The sequence below is a fragment of the Vanacampus margaritifer genome, chromosome 1 (assembly GCF_051991255.1).
Source record: "Vanacampus margaritifer isolate UIUO_Vmar chromosome 1, RoL_Vmar_1.0, whole genome shotgun sequence".
Taxonomy (NCBI): domain Eukaryota; kingdom Metazoa; phylum Chordata; class Actinopteri; order Syngnathiformes; family Syngnathidae; genus Vanacampus; species Vanacampus margaritifer.
In genome coordinates, this window is record NC_135432.1 from 51,818,816 (window position 1) to 51,846,239 (window position 27,424).

Sequence of the window (27,424 nt, forward strand, 5' to 3'; positions counted from 1 at the left end):
TGAATTTGGAAATAATTTAACTGTTAAATTCAGTTTTAATGGGTTTATCGTATGAATCGCTACGACAACTGTGTGACTGACATACACATTGCAATAAACACAAACAAAAATAAAAAACAGGACACCAGAAACAAGACCAAACAATGAGGTTGGCGAAATCCGTCGGGATGCAGGACCCAAGGCAAAAAAAATTAGACTATCCAGTGTCCAGGCCAAAACGGGACATCTGGTCAACCTACTCAGGCCAGACGAGTGGCTACTACACTTACGGATGTGGAAGCAATTTGGTCGCATTTTGGGGACGCCCAAGTAAAACTGTTTGCTTCAAAGGACACCATTCATTACCCCGTCGTACTCCAGCGGGGACGTTTGGGATAGGTGCTCTAGGGGCCAGTGGTCCCAGGACCCATTCTATCCTTTTCCCCTTCTACCGCAAGTGCTTGTCAAGGTGGAAATATTAAGGGGCCATGGCTCTGCTTGTGACTAGAGACTGGCCAAATCATGGATGGTGACTTTGAAGAGTTTGCTAGCAGGGACTCCATAGTGGCTCCCCGGCAGTTGTTATTTCACAGCAATTACTGAATAAAAAATATACAGTATATATATATTTTTCAAATATTGTATAATTTTATTACATAAATCAATCTTAAAAATAAAATAAAATGTGTATACAGTAATGTACTTTTTAAAGTTTCTTTTAGTTACATTTATATTATACTTGTATTAGATTAAATTTCCCATTTTTGTTTGGTTTACTGTGTATTGTTGATTGACACAAATTCAGGCTGTAACATATATGTAAATGTATAGGTATACATACACATACAATACATACAATGCATCCTTTAGTAAACTTTAACATCCAGAGATTACAAATATACATGTATACCATTTTATGTATAAGTTTGCCTTAAATGTTAAGAAAGAGCAAACAATGACTGCAAGGGACAAAAAGTTTATTGTAACCCTACAAAAGACACAGGGTGAGAAAAATACAAAACAAAATAACATTATAGAAATGAAAAACAAAACAAAAAATTTTCTCAATCTTACACAAGTCTCAAAATTATCCACCGTACACAGACCACAGTATTAATCATATTTTTTAATATATATATATTTTTTGTAATGCTGTGTACATACAAAATATAGCAAACTAAATAAGGCAAATAAATAGAGGTACAATTTACAGGAAAATGCAACATTCCTCAACGTTTTAATGGTGTTTTAGTTTGATCTCAAACATCAAGAATGGTGTACAAAATACTTTTTTTCTTCCTCTTCCAACTGTACATCTTTCGGTGAAGGGTACTTATTTTCAACAATATAAAATACTGACTCCTCACAATTATACAGCCTCCAAAAAGTGGGTGCAACATTTTTCAGGCAGTATAAAGTGAAGTATAACTTTAATAACTTTTTTTTTTCTCTCTTTTTAATAGCGCAAGCAACTTCCTATTGAAAGGTTCAATTCAATACATCACGCTGTGTACACACTTCTTTGGGCATGCCGCTTGATGCCAAGTGCATGTTTGGACAGTAAACTAAACCTTCCCCCATTTTTATTGACTTATTTTTTTGAAACATGCCAAAACCAATGACACAGACATAAACGGCCTGTGACCTCCACAATCCTGTCTCTCTTCCCTCATTTTTCCAGCGGCCCAGCCGGACTACCAATTACTTGCCCCTGTCCTCTTTTGACATTTTACAACACTTTTTTTTTTTTTGCAGTTCAAAGAAGTCGAAACCCTCAAAATAACATTGCAAATGGAAATGTCCCGTAATAAAAGTGCATTGAAAAAAAGCTACTAATGTCATTCCTCTTGAGTTCCTTCTGTTACACTCCAAAATCAGCCAGTCAATGGCCTATAATAAACATCCAAACGTGGAACAAAACACACATGTAATAATACTGACAAGGTTGCAGTAAATAGTTTGCCCTAAAATATGGGGTTAAAGCTCCGCATTCGGACATGAAAAGGCTCTGCCAAAGTTCGATATAGTAATTGGAACGATAAAGAAGTAGCTGAAAAAACAAACAAGATGCTGGTTAAAGTGGTTCTGACTTCAGTTGACAACAGATTGCTTCATTCCGAGGTGGGCCACACATTCAAAGACTTCAAAGAATATAAAAACTAAACATGAATGGGAGGGCTGAGAGACGAAACCTTCCCTTTTAAGACTCATTTTGGGACACAAAAAGTGAATCTTAACCGTCCTGGGGTCCAGCTACAAAGCTGCTTTTTATTATTTACTGCACAGGAACGCAAGCAGGCGCCGATGCTTCTGATAAGTCCGATTTCAGCTGCAGTTTTTATACTGTACATCCATTAGCAGCACCACACAGAAAGAGGAATGGTACTTGTGCGCAAACAAGGGTCCGAGGCACTTGAAGGTGGGTGTGTGGTCAAAAGAAGCCGACACGATGAAGGACAACAAATATACAAGAGAGAAACTTCAGCTCATTACAAAACTTTATACTGGATTAACACCAAGTGCTTGCTGAGTCAAGTGCATTGGGAGCCGTAGGAAGCAGGATTGCAGTACTGTACTGTTAGTATGTGCTTGGTATGTAATAACAATGTTATTACACTTTTATTAGCTGTTGGTGCTTTAAAATAATAAATTGTGCAAATTATATTAGATATCCAGATGCAGGAAGCAGGATTACAGTACTGAAAACTGTTAGTACATGCTTGATATGTAATAACAATGTTATTACACTGTTATTACACTCTTGGTGCTTTAAAATAATAAGATGAGCAAATTATATTAGATATCCATGTCAAACTAAATATTTTATCCACTAAGACCAAGAGACTGCTGGTGGATAAAAAATGATGTATTTTTATGTTGACAGAAAAATGACTGCGGATGGTCAAACTTGTGGCAAATAAAGGTGGCCATCTTGCATTCGGTGCCAATCTTGCATTGCAATGTCATATTCTATTCTTCATTGTCAACTTTCTTCTGTTCTCCCATCAATGACTTGTATGAACATGTTGCCCTCTGGTGGTAACATACCAAACTACAATGTGCTTGCGCTGAGCCCACCACATAAGTTGCAGCATTTATCACATTTACTAAGATTTCAGAAATGCATATATTAAATTCTTTCTAGCACTACTTCCGTGTTTGCAGTAGCGGGTCACCTATAAAATGGTTTATTGACAAACAAACAAACAAGCACAAACCTGGAAGTCAAGATTGTTTTTCTACAATTGTTGTGTGCACCATTTCGAGACGATATAAGAATCTGTCAAGGCCAGTGGCAGCACGACTGGAGGCTATTTTGAATTGTGCCGCTTATTTAAGGCCCATTACCGAGCGTGGCTGGCAGCTGCGCATGGAAACAAACACTTGTGTGGTGTTTATTCCTACATGGTGTTTGTAGTTGTGACGGAGCGGACGCACATGAAGTGCAGGCTGGCGAGACAAGAGAAGCTGCAGTGCAAAGATGAAAGAATAAAAGTCGAAATTGAGTACACAAGCCCCAAAATGCACGGAAAACAACAATCTCTTTAGAGGTCAATACAAATGGCATGTTTTGCGAATACATGGACACGGTTCTTCTGCTTTGGCACTGCTTCCTGCCACAGAACAATGTTGTGGATATTTGACACACTGATGCTGCAAGGAGAACAAAGAAGTCATGTGACCACCAGCTGCATCATTCCTCACTGGCATTTTCAAGACCTTCCATCCCGACGTGATGGTTTCCAGATGTGAGCTTCATCCCCGATCCGTTGTCTTGTTTTTCGTCTGTGAGCACGTGATGGCGGACGGGGGGAGGGGCAAGTGGTGAGAAACAGGAAGTGGCAGATGGCGAGGAGATGAAGCACAGTGGTCAACGTCGCGTGAAGATGTGTCACAGTGATGTGCGCCCGCCCGCCAATGCGTCCGGATCGAGAGATCACATAACGTCCGAGGGGGGCGGGTCGTGCAGGTGGAGAAGTCGCACCACGAGAGATCCACATCGGCTCCGAGCTTTTTCCTCCTAGTAGTTGACTTTTGTGACGGCTCGTTCCCGCCCGCTGCTGCCGCCGTCTTCCACCAGCTGGTTGACTGAGCGCTTGCGGTTGCGCTTGAATTTGTTCAGGTCCTTGTCAAAAACCTCGCCCGAACGCAGCGCCGACACCAGGTCGTCAAATTCCCCGCCCACCTCGTCGGAGGCGCCGCTCTTCTTGGAGCGCCGTTCCCGCTCGCGCTGCTCCTTCAGCTGCAAAGACAAGACGAGATTGTTCAGACGGGGACGACTACACAAGGACTTTTCGGGTTCATGGGCATTCTGAAGTGGAGCCGGAATGCTGAATTGTTGGAAATGCAGAATGTGAGACTTTAAGTTGGAATGGTTGGAATCAAGAAATGTGGAAGAGAAATTTTAAGATTTAACATATCTCTTAATATGGGAATTTTACTGTCACATTTGGGAATGAGATAACTAGATCGCAAGATATCCTGAATTTGGGAAATAGTTCCTAAGAGTAACATTGTTTAAATTTGGGAATTTATTGTGACATCAACTTTGTCCTGAATGAACGTAATATTTTCAAATTCTTTCAACAGCCCAAGAAAGGTACAAGCATGAGGTAAGTTTGTAAAATCTCTCTAAATTTGGGAGCTTTTATGAACATTTAGAAATTTTGGTATATGGTTACTAGGGGTGTGCCAATAAATCGATTCTCATTTAGTATGATTCAGAATCGATTTTAAATGTCCCAAAATCGATGTTATTTCAATTACTTAATACTGTCTTGCCCTTTGTCTGTGTATGCCTTTATTGGGAGCACTGTTTATGTTGAACACGATTTGGCCACTTAGGGGCAGTGTGGTTCTGCTCGTTCTGATACACTGCTAAGTTGTAGCCACATAGAAGCAAAAAGTCATGATCAAGTTATTCCAATAAAAGTTTTTTTTTTGCATTGTAGAATGTTAAGATGCTTCTCTGTGTACAATCCTGAAGCGTTTTGTATGAATAGTCGTTCTTTTGAGTGATAAATGTGCCACGAGTAGCGCGCTAATTAGCATTAGCGAGTCAGACTGGAGTAGATCATTATGATTCTTTGCTTATCTATAAATTGAAGCAGAAATCATTGTCAATCAAAGAATTTTTTATCTAAAATCGTTCAGAATCGATAATCGGAACCTGTGAATTCTTGGAATGTGGAAAATAGATCCCAAGATGAGGTGAATATTTTCAAGTTGTAATGCTTTGAATGGATCAAGAAATCTATGAGGCAAATTTGTAAAATCACTCTAAATTTGGGAGTTTTATTATGAACATTTTGAAAATGTCCTCAATGAGCCGAGTTTTTGTATTTTGAAATGGGAAAGATTTGAATCAGTAAAAAAAATGTGGAAGGAGACTGAAAATGTGGGGAAAATGATCTTTTAGATTTGGTAAATTTATTGTGAAAAGTGTCATTCTTGGAATGTGGAAAATAGTTCCCAAAATGTCCCGAATGAACTGAACAATTCCACTTTGCAATGGGAACGTTTTTAGTGCTTAAATTTTTTAAAACTAATTAAAAAAAAAATAATAATTGATTTTCCGGAATTAATCACAGTTAATCGTGATTAATCCCATTTTTGTACTTCTGCTTCTACTTCAAAGATTGTAACAGATTTACTTACGTGAGTAAAATTGTGGAACGTAAAAATCATTAAATAGAAAGTATATTTAGATTCAAAGACTATCTTTGAATAGAATATTTCCCATGTAAAATAAAACTGTTGAACAAAAGAATCAAAGCTTTACAGGTCATATATTTTTCCTCATAGAAACAATTTCTCAGAAATTCTCACTTCAGAAGGGTTGATTTGCGAGGCCCTGTGGAGGGAACTTGAGCAGGGGATTTTGCTTTGAGATGATGTGCCAAAGGCGTATAACTAATATTGAATTTGGCTTTGTTAGAGTGCACAAATGACTTGAGATTTCTCCAACAAGTGTCAAGTCAAGTTGAAAGTAAAACTACCTACAGTCCGTGTTTGTCCCATTTTGGCTGCAGGTTATAGGCCGTATGAGGAAGTAAATAAAACCGAGTTAAACTAATCTCCATAGTTAATGCTTTAATTTTGACAGCCCTAGATTTTTTGTATGGGAAATAAGGACATTTGTGACGTGGAAACAAGTCATTTCCTTCATTTGACGTGAAATGGTTTGAATTGGTTGAAAAATGTGGAAGGAAGATTTTTGGGTAAATACTCTTGAGCATAACATTGAGTTGGCGGACGGGTCGGTCTCTCACCATGGCCTCCATGCGCGCCCGCCTCTCCTCCTCGTCCTTGCGTCTCTGCATGTTCTCCAGGTCTTGCCGGGCTTCGCCGAACGACTGCAAGAATGTGTCGAAGATCCCAAAGAACTCGTCGGGCTGCATCCTCCCTTCGTCTTCGCCAAAGTGCTTGAGAGATTTGGTGAACTGCGCAGAGAGAAGAAGCACGCTCGTCATTTCGCGCTCCTTTTTGAGAGATCGGCAAAGATAACACTTTCTGACAAGAGTTCAATGACCTCAGGTGACCTGAAATGTTTTGCGCAGCATTTCCTCTCTGTTCAAGGACATTTATGTCTTGCAGTCTTAATGGCAAATGTTTAAAAGGTACTTTGGCAAATCCTAACACCCCTATAACTTCATTTACATACAAAAAAAGTTAAACATCCAAGATAGAGAGCGAGCAGTAAAAACGTGCTTATGAACTGCTTGTAATATGAGGTGTGATCGTTGGGCTTCTTTTCCAGTAATGTACAACCATCCGGTTATTATGGGCTGCTCATTATAGCAACCAAAACATCAATTTCCCTCCTCTAATTAAGTTTCTGGTCAAATCGGTTTTCCTGCGCTCGACATGGGTGCAACCAGAATCAGGAGATAAATACATGCTGAGGCAAAATGGAACTCATTTGACAAGAAATATCATCATATTGTAATTTATGTATTTTACATCCATACTCCTAACCTGACATACGAGTTTTCCATGATTATTTTATGATCCAACAACACTCTAGATTCAAACTCAGAACCCAGACTGTGTTAATCACTACGCCACTGTGCTCCCCGCATTTCAAAATGCTGCCCCAACATGCCTGGTTTGTTTTTTTGCTACCGTGTGCATCTCGAATGCGTGTTTTGTTTAATTGAATGAGAGCAGAATCTCAATGCAAGATGAGTAAACATACGCAAACAACATGCTGCTTTGCCTCGACAGCATTCCAGCACTTCAACTCAAGCTTGCTGCGAATAACGTCGTTTAAAATTCATTACACGCATAATTGGCGTGCTCGAACGTTAAAAGCCTGTAAGCGCTTCAACAGATGAATGAATAATGCTTTCAGTGTTACAACTCAAACTATAGGAGCTAACAACCTGAGCCTGCCATTTGCATCCCACATTTACACTCACACTCATAATTTATATTTTATTCGCACGTCATACACACATACAATAGGCAGCTTGAAAAAAGAAAATCAGTCCTGTGTGTGCGTGCGTGTGTGTGTGTGTGTGTGTGTGTGTGTGTGTGTGGGCATGTGCACGTGTTGCAAAGGATAAAGCAAACAAATCTCTCTTGATTAGAGGGGAAAATCCCCCCATCCTCTGGAAACCTGCGGCCCAGTAACCCTCCTGACCTTGAACAAGTGTAATCCCTTGAAATGTAATGTAGTAATGACTGAAGCTGGTCTGTGTGTATCTGTCATACGCACGCACGTACACACACACACACACACACACACACACACACACACACACACACGCACACACACACACAGGTAAAAAAAAAAAAAAATTGTATGGCTCATAAGCGCTGCCAACAGTTGCAGCTTGCGAACGTCACATGACCAAACTCAGAAAACGGTATAAACAATATGAATTCATATGTATATCGGAATGTATTGTGTTCCACAGGGCTCAATTCTGGGGCCTCTGCTGTTTTCATTGTGTCTGCGGCTCCTGGGTTCTATCTTAAGAAAATAGCAGCGGTTGTTTGAAAGAAAGTGCTCTATAAATATATTGCGTTGAACTGAATTATGCGAGTCATAATCCCAACTGGATTTTTTGCAATGTCCAGCACAACTAGCTATCTTGGAGTGCTTCATTAAGATGCATGGAGATGGAGACTACGATACAAGAACACAACACTTCCTGAATTCAAGGTGAAAGATTTGATGAAAAAACTACTTTTCGTGTTCATTTTGTTCACGAGTAAAACATATGTCTTGAATTTGAAAATGAAATCAGATTTTACACTGCAAAAACTGAAATCTTAATATATAATTTCTTAAATTTTACCAAAATGTGCTTATTTTGCTTTACAAGTTATTTTTACTTAAAATGAAATTGTCAGACAAGATCATTCTGCTTTATATAAGGTACTCATTAGTTATTACTTAATTATCTTATTTGATCAAGCAGTCTTGGCAATGAGTGTTAACAGCCAGTTTTAAGTAAAACAAGCATTTCCCACATTTTAAGATGACAACCAACCAACATCAAAGGCTCTGAACTTGGGTTTCATGAGTTGAATTTTCTTATTTTAAGATTTTGCATAATCTAGTAATAATATAAATGGGAAAAAAATACAAGTATGAAAACAATCAGACAAAAGTGCAATATAGTGGTTAGTTTTGTTAGATTCACTAAGCTTATTTTTCCGTGTTCCAGTACCAGTGGTCAGTAGTCTAGTGGTCAAGTTGCCTACCTTCAGACTTGGACGTAGTGGGTTCAATCCCCGGCTGCGTCTTACCAAAGACAATAAAAATGGGACCTGTTACCTCCCTGCTTGACACTCAGGCTAAGTTATCCGAGCGTAAAAACAATACTTATGTAATTTAAGAAAATAGTTCTATTTATTACAGCTTAAAAAAAGTCATTATAAAGTTTATAGACCACTGTGGTTGGTTTTCTTATTTTTCAAAATCTTACAGGTAAATTTAAATAAAATTTTCTTGTTCGGTGGCAGATAATTTTGCTTATTTGAAGTAATAATTTTCTTATTTGACTATATTTTTTCTTAAATTTTCTATTGTCCTTTTTAGCATTGAGTGTTAACAGCCAGTTGAAAAATATATTTTTCAATAAAGATGTGTTTGGTGAACACGCTTAGGAAACAAGGTTACCATATTTTCCGGACTATTAGTCACTTCTGAGTATAAGTGGCACTCGGCCAAAAATGCATAATTAGGAAGATGCATAAGTTTAGAGTGTCCTCTTGTGGCTGTCTGTGAAACTACACACCCTGTATATTTATTTTATGTATAAGTCGCTCTGAAGTATAAGTCGCAGGAACAGCCAACCTATGAACAAAAAGTGTGACTTATAGAAAAAACACGGTAAGAAGTTAGAACTACTGAACTAATTGGAAAACGCCCCATCACAATCCAAATATAGACATGTAATATAGTCACGTAATTTGCAAATGCAATATGGCTGCCATTTACAAGTTGACTACCAATTTTGATGGACACAGAACATGTACAGTTCCTACAAATTGTAGTCTCCTCTCACCTTTGTGCCCTCAAAAGTGTGGTGGAGCGTAAAGCAATTTTAACCATTTTCAGTCAGACACGCATAAAGTTGTGCATGTTTAGAGTCTGGCCCAGTGAACAGAGGTTCTTTTCTTCCCCTCATCTGTAACTGGTGTCCTGCTCCCCTGTTTCTTTACCACTGACATCCCAACAGGCTCCTTTTCCCTCTAAATCCCCCACTGACAAATAACGAAGTGGAAAGGAAGCTTTACTTGGAGCCGCTTCTCCCCCTCCTCATTTATCACACGCTGATCAGGGGCGCTTTGGAAAATGAAAAGGCGGATTAAAATAATTGATTGCAAACATGTCAGCATTAAGTTGTGCAAAGTCTGCAAATCTTTTTAAACTATCTTTTTCTTGTAGTATTTGCACATTTAAATCAATCGGTAAGAGAGCCAGCCGACTTTATATGCATTTTGTCCCAGTTGACTAAAGCTGGAAAGAGGAAATGTGAAAACAGTCACTCAAAGAGAAGACAATGGAGGAATCCAAGCTAACAGTTCAGTCTTGGGTTTCCCCATCATTGTAGAAATGATCACAGCGGACAAAGAAACTTTTATGGTTTCTCCCTTGAGATTGGAGTCTTTCATCATCCCTTCTCTTCCCTATCTAACAAGGTTGGTCAATAACACAAGTTTCCAGCCACCCACACGGGCTGTCAAACACTTTTTGACTGCACGTCTGGCTGGTTTTGCGGTTACCTTGTCCTTGGCCTCGCTCAACTGATCCTCCAGTTCAGAGAAGCTGAAGCCAGCCACGGTGATGAAGTCACCAATCACAGCCACAAACTTATCTCCACGTTCCCTCGTCCTGCTCTGCTGGTAGTGCAGCTCCTGGAAAAAACAAACAAACTTTGTAACTAAACATTGGCTACTTATGAGTGATGCTCTTTATTAAATGTATAAAGTGCCTTTCCCCCGCAAATAAACAAGACATTTGGTGTATTTTAGGACCATCACTACATTAAAAAATTGCTGTTAATTTGTGCCTTGCCCTAAAACCTAATTACAGGGATGATAAAAACCAGTGGGAGGAAACACAAACTCACCGCCTCAAGAGCCTTCAGTCCACTTTTTATGCTATGCACCTCTTTTTCCAACTCTGCCAAACTGAGAAGCATAAAAGAAACACACAAAGAACAAAGTGAACATTCGGGCACATTTAAGGCTTCATTTAGCTGTTCTTGCTTCCGTGACCTTTGGAGATTTGGTAAGAGTGTCTTTTCACCAACATGCTGCCGTACGATTGAACTCACTTGACTTTTGCAGCCTCTGGTATGCTGTTGAGGTCCAGATGGATGTGCAGCGTGTCATGGTAATTCTTTTCGAAGATCATGATCAGGTAGTGCAACATGGTGATGTTCCTGGGAGATTGTGAATGGAAAACACAGAATTGAGATTGAAACACAAACACACCTGCACTCAACATAGGAGATGTTAAATTGTTGCTTTGGGATTGTTTGTCCATTCATTTGGTAATATTTACACATTTTGAGGTCACTAATGTGGATGAGAGAGCCACCAGATCTGATGTTTGATGCTATTATGCTTAGGGGGCGCTATGTGGAAAAGTGCCTTCCCAAAACTATTTTCACCAAGGGGGAAGTGTTCGATTGTCTAAAATATCTTCAAGAGAACACATTACAAAGGTCTAGCCTAACTCTAAATTGAAAAAAATAAATAAATAAATAAGAGGAGGTTGTCAATTATTTCAGCCAATGGGCCACTGGGGTTTTAAAAACCCGAATAAGACCCCTGGGGTACCCCTTTTCTAACCCGAACATTTAGTCATACGAATATCCGGTTTGTATTTCACAAGGAAACTTGATTACGTTGCCACTTGCTAAATGACCCTAACTTTAATACATTGCCTTCTCTGCAGTGTTCTCATTTTTTTTCTGTCTCTACGAAGAAAATTACACACTGTATGTATATCAGTCCGCGGATCTGGTGCACAACCAACCGTAAATACACAAGCAAAGGTAAACAAAAATGGTGAAACATGCTTACGCAGGACATAAACACGACTTTTGGAGTGAGGAGGAAACTGACTACTTTTTTAGTGTGGTGAGTGACATGAATATGTCAGTTATTTACTGTAAAAAAAGAAGCAGAAATGACATGTATTTGCGCAATGTTGTCCGTCGTCGCGGTTTATATCAAGTTGTGCGTACGGGAGTAACTCTGTCCATTCACACAAATGTTTTAGAAACCACAATTTTGACATGAACCCAAATATTGACTGCATGTAAACGTCGTCAATGAATCCTTTTATTTAGCTATTGTTAGCAGCTATGTAAAAAAAAAGAAGAGGTACTTAAATTCTTATTTTTTTAAATAAGCACTTTTGTTACCTACCCACCCAGATGGAGGAGACATGACAGCATAAATGTTTTTTTTTTTTCGTGCAGAGAGACGCACGAAAACTCAGTCTGCCTATGTGTTCGCATGATAATGTTCACAGATAACTAAATGCACTGCACTACCAGAGCCTCTCTACCCGATTGCTTCAACGGGACCAAACATGACAAATGTGAAGACAGTTTGCGTCTAAAGGACGTCTGGTGGAAATGTTTGTATCTTGAATGGAAACAGATCTCTGCAGTGATTGATCTGTTCTAATGTCTCAATAAAGTTCCATCCAGTTCATTCTAAGAACTCACCTGTCTATGCTGGACTTGGTGTCAGCAATCTTATTGAGGCTGGAGACCTTGAAGCCAAAGGCATTTCCCCGCTGGCCCTTGTTCATGAAGTTGCCGAAGGCGAGCACAACCTCTAAGATCTGAGTGAGCCTTTTGCTCCGGACCACCTCCTTGGAAGCATTCAGAATGGCTGTGAGAGAAAATGGAATGAGAGGAGGCAATGGCGAGAATCTTACCAGTGGTGATTGAGAGAACATTTGTTAAGCATGTCACTTAACTTTTGAAATTCATACTACATTAGGTCTACTCAATGTAATGTCTTCCACTAGATTAGAACATCAGCTAGTTGAACTAGACTAATATTGTACAGTTTCCATAACCTCAACATCCATCACAATAATTGATCAACAAGGCTTTTTACAAAGTAAGCAGCTCGATGGGGAAGCCCATCAAGCCATTCTATCCACTTCTATAAATAACAGCAAAGAGAAGAAGGGAAAGTTCCAAACTCTGAGCCGTCGGCATTTCCCCCCCGAGAGAACAAACTTTGCTGGCAAACGGCAGGTGCTTCCCTTTCTCCGCAGAGAAAAACCTCAGTGTGAATGCTAAAACCATTACAATCAATACTGTTATTGTTCCAGTTCATCGTGCCACGAGAGAGCATGAGAATCATTCTTCGGTCTCTGCTCGCAATATTTGCTATGATGCACAACAGCCTGGATGAACTTTGCTCCGTTGACTGAAAATTCTATTAAACAAGCTGGGTGGTCCACAAAATTGTCTCCTCTGGGGTAACACAACGCAACGTGATTGAAAATTTCGCATGTGCGGTTTGGGAACATTTGGATCCGACAACAAAGATTTCAAGAGGCTTGGATCCCAACCCAATCCTTGCAGGATTAGGCTTCTGTTTTCTTTCCAATCCTGTCGGCCAGAAACGTCACAAGATACATTCTATTTGATCTCATTCCACAACAAATGCTGCAGCATACACAATTAAACTATCGGCTAAAAAACAACAAGCATGTGAGCACACATGACCGGGGACCCCCCCCCCCCCACCCCCACCCACCCTTTCAGGTTTTTGAGCCGAGCTGCATGTTTATGAGCAAAGGCTTTTTCCCTCCCAACAAGGGCCAGCTTTCCAAAACATCCTCCGTGGTAACCTGCAAGCCCACTTGCAATTTAAAGGACGCCCTCAGTGACCCAGGCACACACAATGTCGACAATGTTCACCAATGCTGATGACATTGTTATTGCACGTGACAATCTTACAGTATTACATTGTTAGCTTGCCCTAAAAACATGTTCTAATAAGTGGAAACTTCTGCTCCATTTGAGCTGCAAAGCAACCCAAGTGCAAAACGGCATTTCTGACTTCACAGCTGCCTGAATTTGGTTGTTTTAAGAGAACGTCAACTCAAATTTGTCAAAAATCACCTTAAAAAAATAAATCCTAACCCAGGAGGGCGGCCATTTTGCCACTTGCTGGTGAGTGAAAATGACATCAGAGTTGCTCAGGGCTTGACTTCTCTCCTGGAAGGAATGATGCCGGACACTTTCCCTCACCTCCTCCCTACATCCTGTGTCCTTCGACTGAATACATCAGCTGGGACACTTGAAACTTCAACACCTTCTGCTCCCCCAGTTTCCCCCCTGTGAAGGTCACTCCATGCTGCGCAGCACTGTGAGATAGAGCTGCATACCAGCTGGGTACCTCCTCCCCCCCGAAAAATTACTTCCTCACCATCTCCTGCATGTTAAAGTCTAAAGATTTGTTGTATTGTCCATTTACACTATGCATGCGAGGATTTTTTATTTTACAATGCTGTTACCATGTTTCATGATGGAACATGGCAAGAGTTTTGACTTTTTGCCTCTCTACTTTTCCCTCTCATCTCATTTTTCACTCTAAGATTCCGGAGTGAATACCGACAAGGCCTTGCCGTCCTGTCTCCCTCTCTGTGGTCATTGTTTTTAAGTTAAGTGTAATTTCATTGCTATGTACTTGTGCATGTGCAATGACAATAAATTTGATTCCGATGCTCATTTTGAAAACCGGTGACGGACATTTTACTGCCCCAATGGGATGGATAAAAATGGGTGGATTTTGCTGCTTAATTCATATTCCACCAACATAATATTGATCAGAATACCATGTTTAGACTATTGGTGCTGCATATAACATATTACTGAAAATAAAATTTTTGGGTTGACTTCCCCTTTAAGAATAAACCTAAAAGAGCATTCTGAGCCTATTTTGAAACAAAATACAGTGCTCAGCATATCTAAGTACACTTCCTTCGAAGAATTGTAAGATTTTATTCAATATCTCAATGAACTAAAGAACAATTTCCAAAATTTTGACTAAATGTTTTCTGTAAAATATGGGCTTAACTCACAACATGAAAGTAAGGTAATAGAATGCATAGATTAAAAAATCTTCAGTTTAATCAAATGAAAACATGACTGTTATGGATAGCAACATGTCTACTAGGCCTGGAATTAACAAGTTGTCAGTCTTTTTCTCGGGTTCTACTTATTTGAGCAAAATGTTCTTTAACAAATTTGTAAGAAAACTACTTTTTTTGTGTGCACACTAATTAACAAATATTGTTTGTAATCAATGGCTCACATTTGTGGAAGTATTTTGTAGTATAGTATCACATAAAAAAAAATCTTGATTTTAAAAGGAAACTAAAGGTGTTCTTACAAACATGTTGGGGTGTACTCATATATGAGTGGTGTATGTACTTTTAAATATAAGTGAATACATGCTTAATATATTGACTTCCTCACCTTCGACCTTTGGCTTGGTTTCAGCGAGGCGCTCTGCAAACTTCTTCTTAAAGAAAAGAGCCTGCAGTCTCTGCTGGTAGTGGTCAATTCTAATGATAGGAAAGGAAGAAGAACAAGAAAAATAATTCAAACTTCAACCAATAACTTTGTTTGATTAATGTGTTTTAAACTGAGGAAGTGGGTAGGAGTGATCTGGCAATATTAAACAGTAGACTCTGAAATATATTCCACAGCGTGAAAGAGATGTGGTCAAATGGAAATACAGTGGACAGTATAATAGTGCACAAAAGGAAGTAAGAGTCTTTCATCATCTTGTCGAAACAGTGTCGACTGTTCCACAATAGCAAAGCGGCCACTGTTTGTTTGTGACACTCCCTCAGTGCCATTCCGTTGATGCTTGTCCTGCCATCGGACCCTTTTATGCACGTGTGTGATGGTTAAGAGATGTATTGCATGGAAAATGAACTGACAGTTAAACTGGAATTAAACTTTGCAATGAGAAATCATGTGATTATAATCTAATATCACCCAGAAACAAACTAGGCTGACTAAGTTTTGCCACAGTTTTTTTTTTACAGAACACAGGAAACAAAAGCTCACATTCAAGTCTTAACTGGATGAAAAGCATTGAGCAATCGTGTACCTGCTCATTTCAAACAGGAAGCGATCCGCTCGGGCCATGCGCTCCAGCTCATGTTTGTGCTCCTCCAGGAGATCAATGTCACTCTTCTCTGGGATGAACTTCAACAACTTATTAAAAAAAAAAAACACGCACATGCAAGTAACAGTGAATGAATGCCTCATTTTTATATAGTAGCTAGTATAAATTTAATGGTGGAACCTCTTATCTAGCACAATAAACATTTATGCATTGTGCATATCTCTTGGTGGATTTGATATCCGTGCCAAAAACAATCGTGGTTTATGATTTTTGTACTTTGCTGTTCTTTGGAAATGCCTTCAGAACAAGAAATTGCTTGGAAAAAATGAAGCAGTAAAATAGTGGCGCACATCAACAAACAATATCAGTGATCCACAGATAAAAGTACTCCTTAAAAAAAAAAATCATTTGCAGTATAACATCCCTGTCTTGTTACATGAGTATGTACGAGTCTGATGTTCATATATGCAGTCAAGGCTCACCTGCTCCAGCATATCTTTGGCCAACTCTTCTCGCTCATCCATCTCTAGGATTGCCCTCTTGATCTCCTCGTTGCTCATTTTTAATCTTGACAAATAGAGACCAAAATGTGTGGTTAATCATTGCAAAATACACTCACACGCTACTTCATTAGGTACAGGTAGTCCTCACCTTACGAACACAATGGGCTGCGAGAGGCTGTTCGTAAGTCGAGTTACAAAATGAAACAACTTAAATAAAATGAAATTATATACAGTATACACTGCATAGACATATGCTGTATAGTCATAAAACAATGTGGGAAAATATCATTGCAGTACTTTGGACTGAGCCAGCTACTCTTTACCGGCTGGGACTTTGATAAAAAAGAAAAAAGAAAAAAGAAAAAAAGAGGTAGCATGATGATGATGGGAAACGAGGAAGTTGGCATACATTTCTGGTGAGTGGATTAACTTGTTTACATCTGTTGAACTGTCCAAGTTAGCATTTAGCAGCCAATACAACCACAAGTTACTAGAGAGAATAGCAATCTTAAAACTCTTAAAACTTCTCCCCTTGAAGCAACGTCAGTCTGGAGTCAACCCAGCGATCAACCACACGTGAGACACACAGTGCGTAGCATTAGCCTTTACCTTATCAGCCATGCTAAACAAAGTTTACTTGCATAATGTTAACTTGCATGGAAAGGTGCAAATTACAGTGCCAGTGCGCCACACAGTGGCTGAGCGAGAGAGACGAGACAGACAAAGAGGGAAAATGTGAGAGATGAGATGCTAATATTGCGCAGTGCTGCCCAGTAGGGTTGTGGCAGAAAGGGGAACTACAGTACAGTACAATACTATAATATATGATGTGGCGCACACTTAAAAATAAGAACTTGCAAGTGCAATACGGCATTGTATAGCATTTATTGTCATCATTCAGTGTTTGTTCGTATCTATGAATGTTCGCAAGTCGAATGTTCATAACTAGAGGACGACCTATGCCTGCCAGCCTATTGACCACATTAGTAAATGAAGTACCTCAACCAAAACTCATCTTTACAAAGTCAAAACACAGATCAGATGTGTGTAGCTAGTAAATAATTTGCTGAGTATAATAATGATATAATGGAAAACATTAAACAGAAAATTGCAGCATGTTCCACCAGCAAATTTTTATGTATTCAGGTTTTGACAAGAAAATGTTTGATGGTCACATTTGCCTCTCACAGTCTGATTTCCCCACTGCTTCATGGAGCACACACACACTTTCCTTTTAATTTACTGTCATAATCTCACAAAGTGCAATTATGAATCATTTGACTAACACTGAATGTACACATCTGGGTTGGTGTCAGTCCTGGGACCACTGCCAGCTGTCCTCGGCGCCCCTGAGCAGTGTTAAGTGTTCTGGGTTGTGATCAATAATAGCATTGTCAGCTCGCACATTAAAGTCTTATTGACTGACCGCTGACCTTATTTTAGGTTTTGGACCCCTGGCTCGTGCAATATTGACAGACTATTGAGTCAAGGGACCCACTGCAGGTTCCTCAGACAAAGACAGACTCTAGGAAGCCTATGATTATTGATCTGGAAAGCGAGAGGGGTCAGTGATCAAAGTCTCCAGAGGGGTTTGAGGAAGTGCAGTGAGGAGACAAACGGAAAACATTTTTCTGAGTGGCTCTTGAATGATGACAATTGATCTCCATTCAGATGGAATGGGACTTGAGGAGGTGTGTGTTTACATGTGAATCAATTACTACTGAATATCTATCAATTTTTTTAAAGCATTTTTAAATTGCCATCTAGATGTTTGGATTGATAGATGGTTGTTATTCTCCGTTAAGAACAAACAAAAGATTTTGTACATGCCACTCTGACCTTTGACCCAAAAACTGCTCTGTCATAGTTTGTTGCTGGTGTGATGTCGCGTGGACTAACACCTACTTTGAAAGGAGGATGACACAGTTCTGCGCACGTCGGCCATCAATGACTGACAGCTCCTTGACTTTCCGCGTGCTGACGTAGATGTCATCCATCGAACCGGTCTCCTTCTGCACAAATAAAAGGGCATTGAAAGAGATGAATGGATGTCACAACATGGCTCATAGACAACTTCTACATAACAAGACATTACTGCCGACATCTTTAACACCTTTTATGCACTTGTAGATGAGTCAAGATGTAACCTTTTTTGTGTGTGTCACACAAATGCATTCAAATTCCAAATGAGTTAGGAAGAATAAACTGTATGTGTGGGAAAATTGCTTGGGGTTGAATGTTAAACACAGTCTATTTAGTATGCAAGACAGTTTCCTGCTTGCTAGAAAGTCCTTTTTGAGGTTGTTGGGTGTGACATGTATAAATCAGATGAAGCTTGCAAAGAAAAATGTCATCTTCTCATGCTTGCATTGACCTCCACTGGCTGGCAGCGGATGCAAGTTGGCACTGAAGGATGACTACTTTCACTGGGGTTGCCAAAGTCCTCTTTGCTGAAACGATTTATTTGCCTGCTTAAAGCTGTTAACTGGGAAAAAAAACTTTATCTTTTCACAAGTTTTAACTGGCAGTGACCAAAATGTAGTGGAGTTTCAACATTATGTTCCTATGTGTGTGTGTGTGTGTATGTGTGTGTGTGTATGTATATATATATAAATATATATATTCTGCCCTAATGGGAGGCGCTCGCATGTAAACAGAGGAGTGTTTAACGCGTGCATGATTGACATAACTTTAGTACATAAGTACAATAAATGAAATCGTTAAAGACAGAGATCCTGGAGCTGCCAATCAAATATATTTGGATTACAAATATTTATGGCTGTCCGGATCCCATGACGACAGCAAAGTGTTGACCTTCCGTCGTTATGCAACACAGCTGAACGTGCGTCTGGCTTCTGTTCGATTTCGTGCTGGAAGGTCACATAATGTTTATTTCGACTTTTATTGGTTGCTATGTCCATTTATATAAATCATTTGTGAAGTGACATTAAGGGCAAAGAACTCCAGGTTTCCTGAGACATGCTAGCTACTGTCGGCTAAAAACAAATTACAAATTTACAAATTTAAACCTTTGGGCTGCTGGGAAATGAAAATTTGCTCCTAAAAACGTTCCATTTTAAATATTTGGTCCCCAAAATTTATTCATACGTTTTTTGTTTTAATGTTTTTTTTTATGCTAGAGCATACAGAAGGCTTTGATGCTGCCTCTGACCTGAAGAGGTTGCTTAAAGCAATGGTAGTTATTACAAAAACAGCCAGCAGGTGGAAGCAGAGTATAAGAGATCAACCAGGGCCATCTTGCAACAAGCTCTTTTCCCCAGTATTTTCAACAGGTTTGTGAATCATGATGAAACATAGCTATATTCTAATGCCAATTGCTGCAAAACCGAAACAGATACAAATATAATTTTTTTCCTGATGAAAGCAGAGACTCTAATCTTTCTTTTGGCATGTTTTTATAGCAATAGAACACAATATTCTGTGGGCCTTGGAAAATCTGTCAAAATCCAGTAACAGCCGTGAGCGAAGGGGGTTGCTTCAGTCAATATGACTGGGAGTGAATGAGTTATGGAGAATATTTAGGTAAAAATCTCAAAATCTATTTATTTTTGTCAATAATTCATAATAAGGGACGGCATAGGTCACTTACCTGTTGCATATTACCCAAACAAGTCTAAATAGTTATGTGACCATTACAAATACTGTCACAGAATGAGAAACAAATGACATCTGAAAAAAAAAAGCATTTTGCAGCCACCTGCATCGCAAGAAGAGAAGGCGCCAACCAGCGACATTGAAAGTAGCAAACAGTGTCGTAAAGAAGCCTTGAACTCACCTGCTTGAAGGATTGGTTAGTGAGCAGGTCCTGCCCAGGCAGCCGGAGAGCGCAGAGACACAAAACACATGCAAAGATTAGCACTTGAAGCAGCGACACAGTGTTGGCTTGTAGAGCAGAGAACTTCAACTGTGCACGCTACAAGCGCAAGCTGAGAAGCCCAATTGGAGCAATAAAATAAAATAAATAACACACAGTCTAGCGCTAAGTCAAAAGGGTTATTTTTCTTAATAAAGCCATGATTGTTACTATGTGTTCTTGATTGAAACATCAAACACCTGCTTTGACATGGAAAACACAGGAAAATGACAAATGAGCATAGCGCGTGAAATAAATCTACGCAGGGCACATGTCCAGCTTGAGAAGTCAGCTATTCCAACATGAATTCACTGGAACTAAAATGTCATACCAATTAAGATCATTGGTTTTTTATATGCCTGCTATACCCAAAATAAATTTACATTGAACTAGTGGTTGAAGCCAGTTATAATAACTTACTATGTATAAATTAATACATGTAATACATCACTGTCAACGATTTCCAATGACTCATTAACCTCTAAAAGAAGTCTACGCATGCGGCCGGGCTGTCAGAGAACATTTAAGACTTACAGTGACGAAAAAGGCTGTTTTAAATCGCAAGTTATTAAAAGGGTGCTTTCACCTTTCGTTCGTAATCCTGTCTCTTGTCTATCACTTAAGGAAGTGAAAGTCTAAAAGTTGACAGATGATGATGTAGTTTGTAATTAATCATTACACGCAGTGCAGGTGAAAATTAGAATCAAAATAATAAACATAAAATAATCTAAATGGATCTTTTTCACTTCTTACATTAGCAAATTGAGCAGATGTAACTAATAAAGTATCGGGTACATGGATTAACTTAAAGTACTCTCATTTGTACACAAAATAATGTTTTTTTCTTTTCTTTTAAAGCTCCCCTTTTGTCTGGAGCAAAACTGACTCGATTAAATGTCTAGGCCGATCCAGATTAAGACACCTCTGTAGCATTCCCAAAAATGTGCTTAAGTTCCACGATTGCAGTCTCTCTGCTCCAACTCTACAATGTGTCATTCAGCTGGGCCCTTGGCGGTGTCACACACGTTAAATAATCAAGAAAATTTTGCACTATGAATGGATGGTAATCTGTTATGACATGATGATCCTAATAAAAATCTTTGTCTCTCTACAGTATGCTAACACTACACAACATCAACACGCACACATGCCATTAACATGCATTTCATTATGCTGGGTGGAAAATACAAACCTGCTGTCTCTGATAGGCAGAAAACATCTTCTCTATGTCCTTGAGGTCAAGGATTTTGAAAGCGTTCAGGTCATCAATTTCATTCCAGATCGTGCCATTGATCATATGCTAATGAAGACAAACAAATAAGGGCCGTTAGTATTTGCAACTAATGTCCTCGTTTTGTAATAGTTAAGAGTGGATGTCAACCGTAAACAATTCTTGACAATAATATGTTATATGTGACCTCACTAGTGTAAACATGACATTCTGATTAATATTACATTTGTGGAATATGAGTTATGACGCAAAATCCAGCTGTTTTTATCCATCTCAAGGGGCGGCCATTTTGCCACTTGCTGTCGACTTAAAATTACATCAATGTTGCTCGGGGCTCAAGCAACGACCATTCACAGTTCACCAGCTTTCTGAAGCTGTGCTGTGATTGGTTGTTACCTGAGCAACATTGATTTCATCTTCAGTCGACAGCAAGCGGCAAAATGGCCACCCCCTGAGATGGATAAAAATGGCTGGATTTTGCTGCTTAACTCGTATTCCACTAACACAATTGTTAGATTAGGTCTCTTAATGATTTGATAGGTGACTTGAGCTAGGCTGTTGTGTCGCTGTGACCGGTCCTGGCTTGGCCTATATCTATATGCACTTTGGCGCACTTATCTAGTTGAAACCAGTTAAGACCATCAGGTCACACATTTTCAGATGGGCAAGGCTGAGCCGCCCCCCATGTGGTTGGGCGGCCAAGACAGTATAAGAGTAGAGACCTTTTTAAATAGAGCAGACCTTCTTCCGCATTCAGCAGATAAGGCTCCACAGCTGTGCACACATCCAGTAAATAGTTCATCTGAGAATATGCAGTCTCCTGGTTGTTATTATTAGTATAGCGAGCATTCAAGATAAAAGATCTGGTGAAAGTTCCCATCTAAACGAATACAATATTAAGACTAGTGGTGCTGCATATAACATATCATTGTCCCTGCAAAAATGGGGGGTTGACCTTAAGTAGAAAACATAATCATGACAAATAAAAGGACAACAAGCCACATGGGATTATTTTCAAGATTGATTCTGATGTTGCCAGTCATGCCTCACCTCTCCGAGCTTCGCCCAGTTGAACGATTTCAGCGGATGCGAGGGCTGAGGGATGGACTTGGAGCGGAGCGTGCTGGTCGAACTGAATGAAGAGGGAATAGGGGGAGGCGGGATTCCAAAAATGGGAGGAGCTCCTGGTGGAGGAGGCGGGGCGCCAGGTGGAGGTGGTGGCGGCGGCGGAGGTGGGCAGCTGACGGGCAGCGGAGGAGGAGGCGGAGGAAAGCCACCCGTCATTGGTGGTGGAGGTGGAGCCATGGGAGCTCCGGGAAGAGGAGGTGGTGGTGGGAAAGACACAATGCCCACCTGTGGGAGATAAAGTTAGGATTCAATTGTGTAACATTATTGTGGGAATGCTGAAGCACATATGTTATTGTGATTTCTATTCACCACAATTTTTTGCCGTGAAACAACTCCCACATAATACTTCCGATTTACATCGTTCAAATTGCTTAAAAAATTCACGGCTTTCGGTGTATTTATCGTCTGATACCACATTACCTACAGTATTCGCACAATTTTCTACGGCAGCAATGGAACAGTGGTTTGAGCAATTGCCTGCCACACTCGAAGACCTGGGTTCACACCTTGCTTGGGAAACTCTTTAGTACAAATACAATATTGAATACTAATCATTGTAAAATTATTTCACAGCCATTACTTTTGATGTCATTTATCATTATTAGGTTTTTACTCCAGTCTATACTGATAATTCAAATTCAACACAAGCTTTCAGTATATGAAACTATATACAACTATATACAATTCACAGATTCTTCTGCGGCAGCAATGGCACAGTGGTTTGAGTAATTGCCTGCCAAACTGGAAGACCTGTGTTCCATCCAATAGGACAACTCTTTAGTACAAATGCAATATTGAATACTAATCATTGTCTAATTATTTCACTATTAATACTTTGTAATTTTCACATAATTTATCATTCAATTTATTGCATGAGAATTCAACTTAGCATTCAGCTAGTAGCATTTATCTTTCAGCATTCCTATGCAATTTCTACAGAAAATGCACTTAGTTTTATGTGCTATTAGTAAATAGTTAGAACTGAACACATTTAAGGACTTTGAATTGGCATTCATGAATGGCAACAAAATTAATGAATACTACAACAACTTTTGTTTAGTTTTTTTCCACTAAGTTAATTTCAGTTTGGTTCACTAACAGACTAATTGCAATTTAGCTTGAATTTCCACTGAAGGGTAAGCCAAAGCCATGGTTAAGCCATGGGTTAAAATGAAACAGAGTTCTGTAGCAAGGCTTAGAACTGTGGTGAACTGTACCACTCGAAGGAAATGTGGCTGAGACCTGACAAAGGAATGATGCCCAAAATGATTTTTCCTCTAGTATAAAAAGCATGACTTCATACCGAAATACAGTCGTTGATGCGTGTTGATAGATCCAGGACTTGTTCCCTGGCTGAGCGCAGCTCAACACCCTCACGCTGGAGTTTATCCTTCATCTTGTTCAGAGTCTTCATCATGTCGTCTTTTTCTTGGGTCTTGGTCTCACACTCTCGCTCCTTCCTCTCTAGTTTGCCAAGCAGCTCGGCATGATCTGAAGCGAGGAGGAGAACAAACCAAGTTACATATACAAGCTACACTACTAATAAGAAATCATCATATGGTGTCTGCGTGGTGTCTTACCTTTCCGGAACTTCTCAGCCTGGTCTCTCCACTGTTTCACCTCATTCTCATTGACCAGCCTGTGAAGCCGCAAAACCACAGTGAGTGAAACGATGCAATGGTGCAGACAGATGGACTGGCAAGTGAATTGGGAGTCAAATGCAGTCAAACTGAGCCAAGCCTGGACATTGTATTTTATTTTTTTGGACAAATGTAATGCCCAACGTGTTTACGGATGAGTATGTGATCAATTATTTGCCCAGTTTTGACTTGCTTGCTGCAGGTTAAACAGGTTAAAGTATGTTAAAGTTAAAAGAAATCTTGCGGGATTTGAATCAGTTCAAGTGAATACTTTAAATTTGGGGTATTTTTGTTGTAAATTAGTCAATTGAAAATAATAAAGCAATTTGCGAAAACTGCAGGAGTGGGATAAGTTTATGGAGGTAAAAATGAAAAGAAAAAATCTTTTTAGAAATGAACGAGAAGCAAAAAGCTGATAATTGTTAATAAAGGTACCACAATTTGAGGGGAAAGAGACTTGAGTAAAACCTTGAGTATCGAGAGGAGCCTTGGCTGGAGTTGAGAGAATAAAAAAAATGTCACTAACATAATGGAAAACAGTTTAACCTACAAACTGCCATAAATGCTGGTTGTTCTATACTATTGCATATTATTAAAGGGGAGGTCCCCCCTCCCCCCAAAATTCATTGACAATAATATGTTCCATGCAGCCCCACAAGACTAAACTCAGTATTTAGGGTAATATTGCATTAGTGGAATATGAGTTAGGCAGCAAAATCCAGCAGTTTTTATGAATGTCAGAAGACGGCCATTTTGACACTTGCTGTCGAGGGAAAATTACATTGCAGTTACTCAGGTCTCAGGTAACAACCGATCAAAGCTCAGCTTCAGAAAACAGGTGAGCTGCGATTGGTCATTGCCTGAGCCCTTAGCAACTGCAATGTCATCATAAGTCGACAGCATGTGGCAAAATGGCCTCTCCCTGAGATAGATAAAAACAGCTGGATTTTGCTGCATAACTCATATTCCACAAATGTATTATTAACCAGAATATCATGTTTAGACTAGTGGGGTCACATATAACATATCATTAGTAAGACATGTTTCAGGTTGACTTCCAATTTAAGATTCCATAGCAAACCTTTTTTTAAATTATTTTTTAAAGTCTGTAGACCCTTGGTTTTGAGGATCCAACACCCCTCAAAAAAGACAAAAACTACACTGTTAAACAACTTTACATAGCAGTGGAAAAGAGGCTGCTGTACACATGTTGAGGTGTGGGTCACATGTCGTCATGGTGACCACATCTGATGAATGACTACATTGCTTTTGCAGTTGATTTAACCTCTCCAACCCCCATCACTTCCCCTAAAACCACAGCAGCACAAGACGCATGTTTTCACCCATCGACTACAGGGGCCTGTGGCACTCTGCCAACCTTGTGTGGAAATCTCAGTTTATGAATCACTTTTCCAGGTATAATTTACTTTTAAGATCATTTATGGAAACGCAACAAGACTTTGGCGGGAGGGATAGCTTTGCCTCCCGGTGATGGATCTACTATGGTTTTTAATGAACGGCTGAGCTTACATGCGCCATCCAAGTTTGCTGTCTAGGCGCTACTGGAAAGAATTACGCTCAAGTGCTCTAATAGAACAAAAATAGTGACTGAATGAATGTACAGTGGTAGGAGCAGATGGGCCAAGGTTTACCACACTACGTTTCATGCTTCTTTCACCACTGAATGAACGTACACATCATTGATCTTCAGTAATAGAAATAAACTGATTATTGAGCTTATTCTAAATCTGTTGGTCCATGTTTCCACGGTAGTACTTGTGTGGAGTGCTTATAGATCATGATCCAAGGGAAGGGTAGAGTCAAGGCCATATTACACCCCCATGTAGAAGGTGACCAGATGTCGCGAGTTAATGTGACAGTCCCGTTTTGAGATTTTGGAAATTTCGCCAGCCCTGTTTTTTGTCCCACTTTTACACAGGCCCCACCCATTGTGGTGTAACAATTTTTTTTTTATTAGCCCAGTCAACAAGCCAATTGTTTGGGCCATGTGTAAGTCAATCACATAGTTGTCACAGCGACTTATAAGATAAACCAACTAAAAAGAAATTTAACTGTTAAATTCATTCCCATTTACTTCCTCATTCACGTTTGTGGTCTCATTCTCATCTTATCGCTTGCAGGCGGTCCATGTTTTTGTCATACCGGAACTGGAACTATTTCCTGCTTACATGTCAAAGAATCATGGGAAATGTACTAGCCTAATGCTGCAGTTACTTATGAACATACTTATAAACAGGCGGCACAGACAACATTCAATAACTGCGGGGACTAAGCAAAAAAGGTTGGATAATGGTGAGCGCATTGACTTGTTTAGCGCTGTTTATCTATCAAGCAAGTTAGCATTTAGCATTAGCTAAAGTAATATACAACCACCAGTCACCAGATTGACTAGCTATTAAATGTGTTATAAGTAGTTCCTGGAGACGTTTTGATTGTAGCAAGGTTAATAGATAATTCTGTTTATATTGCAGCACCTTCTTTAGTGTATAGCTCGAATCAGGGCGACATTTGAATATCGCCGTTTATGCAAGTGCAGTCAGTAACGGCAGGTAAAGCAAACCACGTCAAAAGTATGGATAATGTGCTGAGATCTGCCAGTGGCCATTAATTCCCATGAAGACTAAAAGCAAACATCCTAAATAAGTACATGAACAAAACCACTGACATGAAGCCAAGAGGCTGTGCGGCCGCACCTATACATGGCTCACTTGGCTGGCCTGCATGCCTAACACGATTAGAGTAATTTTCTTTTGATCTCAGGTTTCCTCTTTCGTGCCCATTCACGCACAGAGCGCCACATCCTCACATTTCGCCCAAGACCCCCTGCTGCCACCTTCTCTTTGCCTCACCTTCCTGAGGAATTACAGTACATTCTCTGCCTTTTTTTAAAGACTGCCTGGCAGGTAAAAATGATAAGATTGGTATATATGCTGTTGTAACGAAGACTCTAGAGGCCCGTGTTTGACTTACATGCGAATTATGTTTTTGACATTGAAGTTGTCCAGAGGGGAAAGGTCGGGGTCCTCCCCTTTGTCGTCCTGCAGGACTATCTGCTGGAGGATCCTGTCGAGAAGCTGCCAGTGATGCATGCTGCTACCACCACGCTTATCTGAATGTGGAGGTTAAAGCACAAAGGCAAAATGTTTAATTTTATATTTACATTTTGGAGGTCACGATTCAGATTAATTAGATTATTGAATTTGATATTGAGGGTTTAGCTAAATCAGATGACATCCAGTACAGGCCCATTTTATGTTCTTAATCATCTTTAAATGTTCACATATGCATTACTAGTGTTTTGACAGAGCAACAAGTCAGTATATTTTAAATTACAACAAAAACAATACTTTAAGTATTTTGGGGTAATGTTGATGTCTGAAAAGCAGGGACTGCACAATGTTGTCTG

The 27,424-nt window shown here is 39.6% G+C and overlaps 1 protein-coding gene across 1 annotated transcript in view; it reads right to left on the reverse strand.

Moving 5' to 3' along the window:
* Positions 1 to 939: 939 nt before the first annotated feature.
* The window catches only part of daam2 (dishevelled associated activator of morphogenesis 2), a 94,791-nt gene continuing 68,306 nt past the window's right edge, over positions 940 to 27,424 (reverse strand). The window contains exons 11-26 of the mRNA XM_077583042.1: positions 26,989 to 27,127; positions 23,938 to 23,996; positions 23,661 to 23,848; positions 22,280 to 22,582; positions 21,191 to 21,298; positions 19,921 to 19,950; positions 18,030 to 18,136; positions 16,104 to 16,188; positions 15,604 to 15,710; positions 14,961 to 15,049; positions 12,183 to 12,351; positions 10,776 to 10,883; positions 10,569 to 10,629; positions 10,222 to 10,353; positions 6,252 to 6,422; positions 940 to 4,222 (exon numbers count right to left, since the gene is read on the reverse strand). Coding sequence (XP_077439168.1) covers positions 4,001 to 4,222; positions 6,252 to 6,422; positions 10,222 to 10,353; positions 10,569 to 10,629; positions 10,776 to 10,883; positions 12,183 to 12,351; positions 14,961 to 15,049; positions 15,604 to 15,710; positions 16,104 to 16,188; positions 18,030 to 18,136; positions 19,921 to 19,950; positions 21,191 to 21,298; positions 22,280 to 22,582; positions 23,661 to 23,848; positions 23,938 to 23,996; positions 26,989 to 27,127 — 2,078 coding nt within the window. The 3' untranslated portion in view covers positions 940 to 4,000. The remainder of the gene's footprint in view (positions 4,223 to 6,251; positions 6,423 to 10,221; positions 10,354 to 10,568; positions 10,630 to 10,775; positions 10,884 to 12,182; positions 12,352 to 14,960; positions 15,050 to 15,603; positions 15,711 to 16,103; positions 16,189 to 18,029; positions 18,137 to 19,920; positions 19,951 to 21,190; positions 21,299 to 22,279; positions 22,583 to 23,660; positions 23,849 to 23,937; positions 23,997 to 26,988; positions 27,128 to 27,424) is intronic.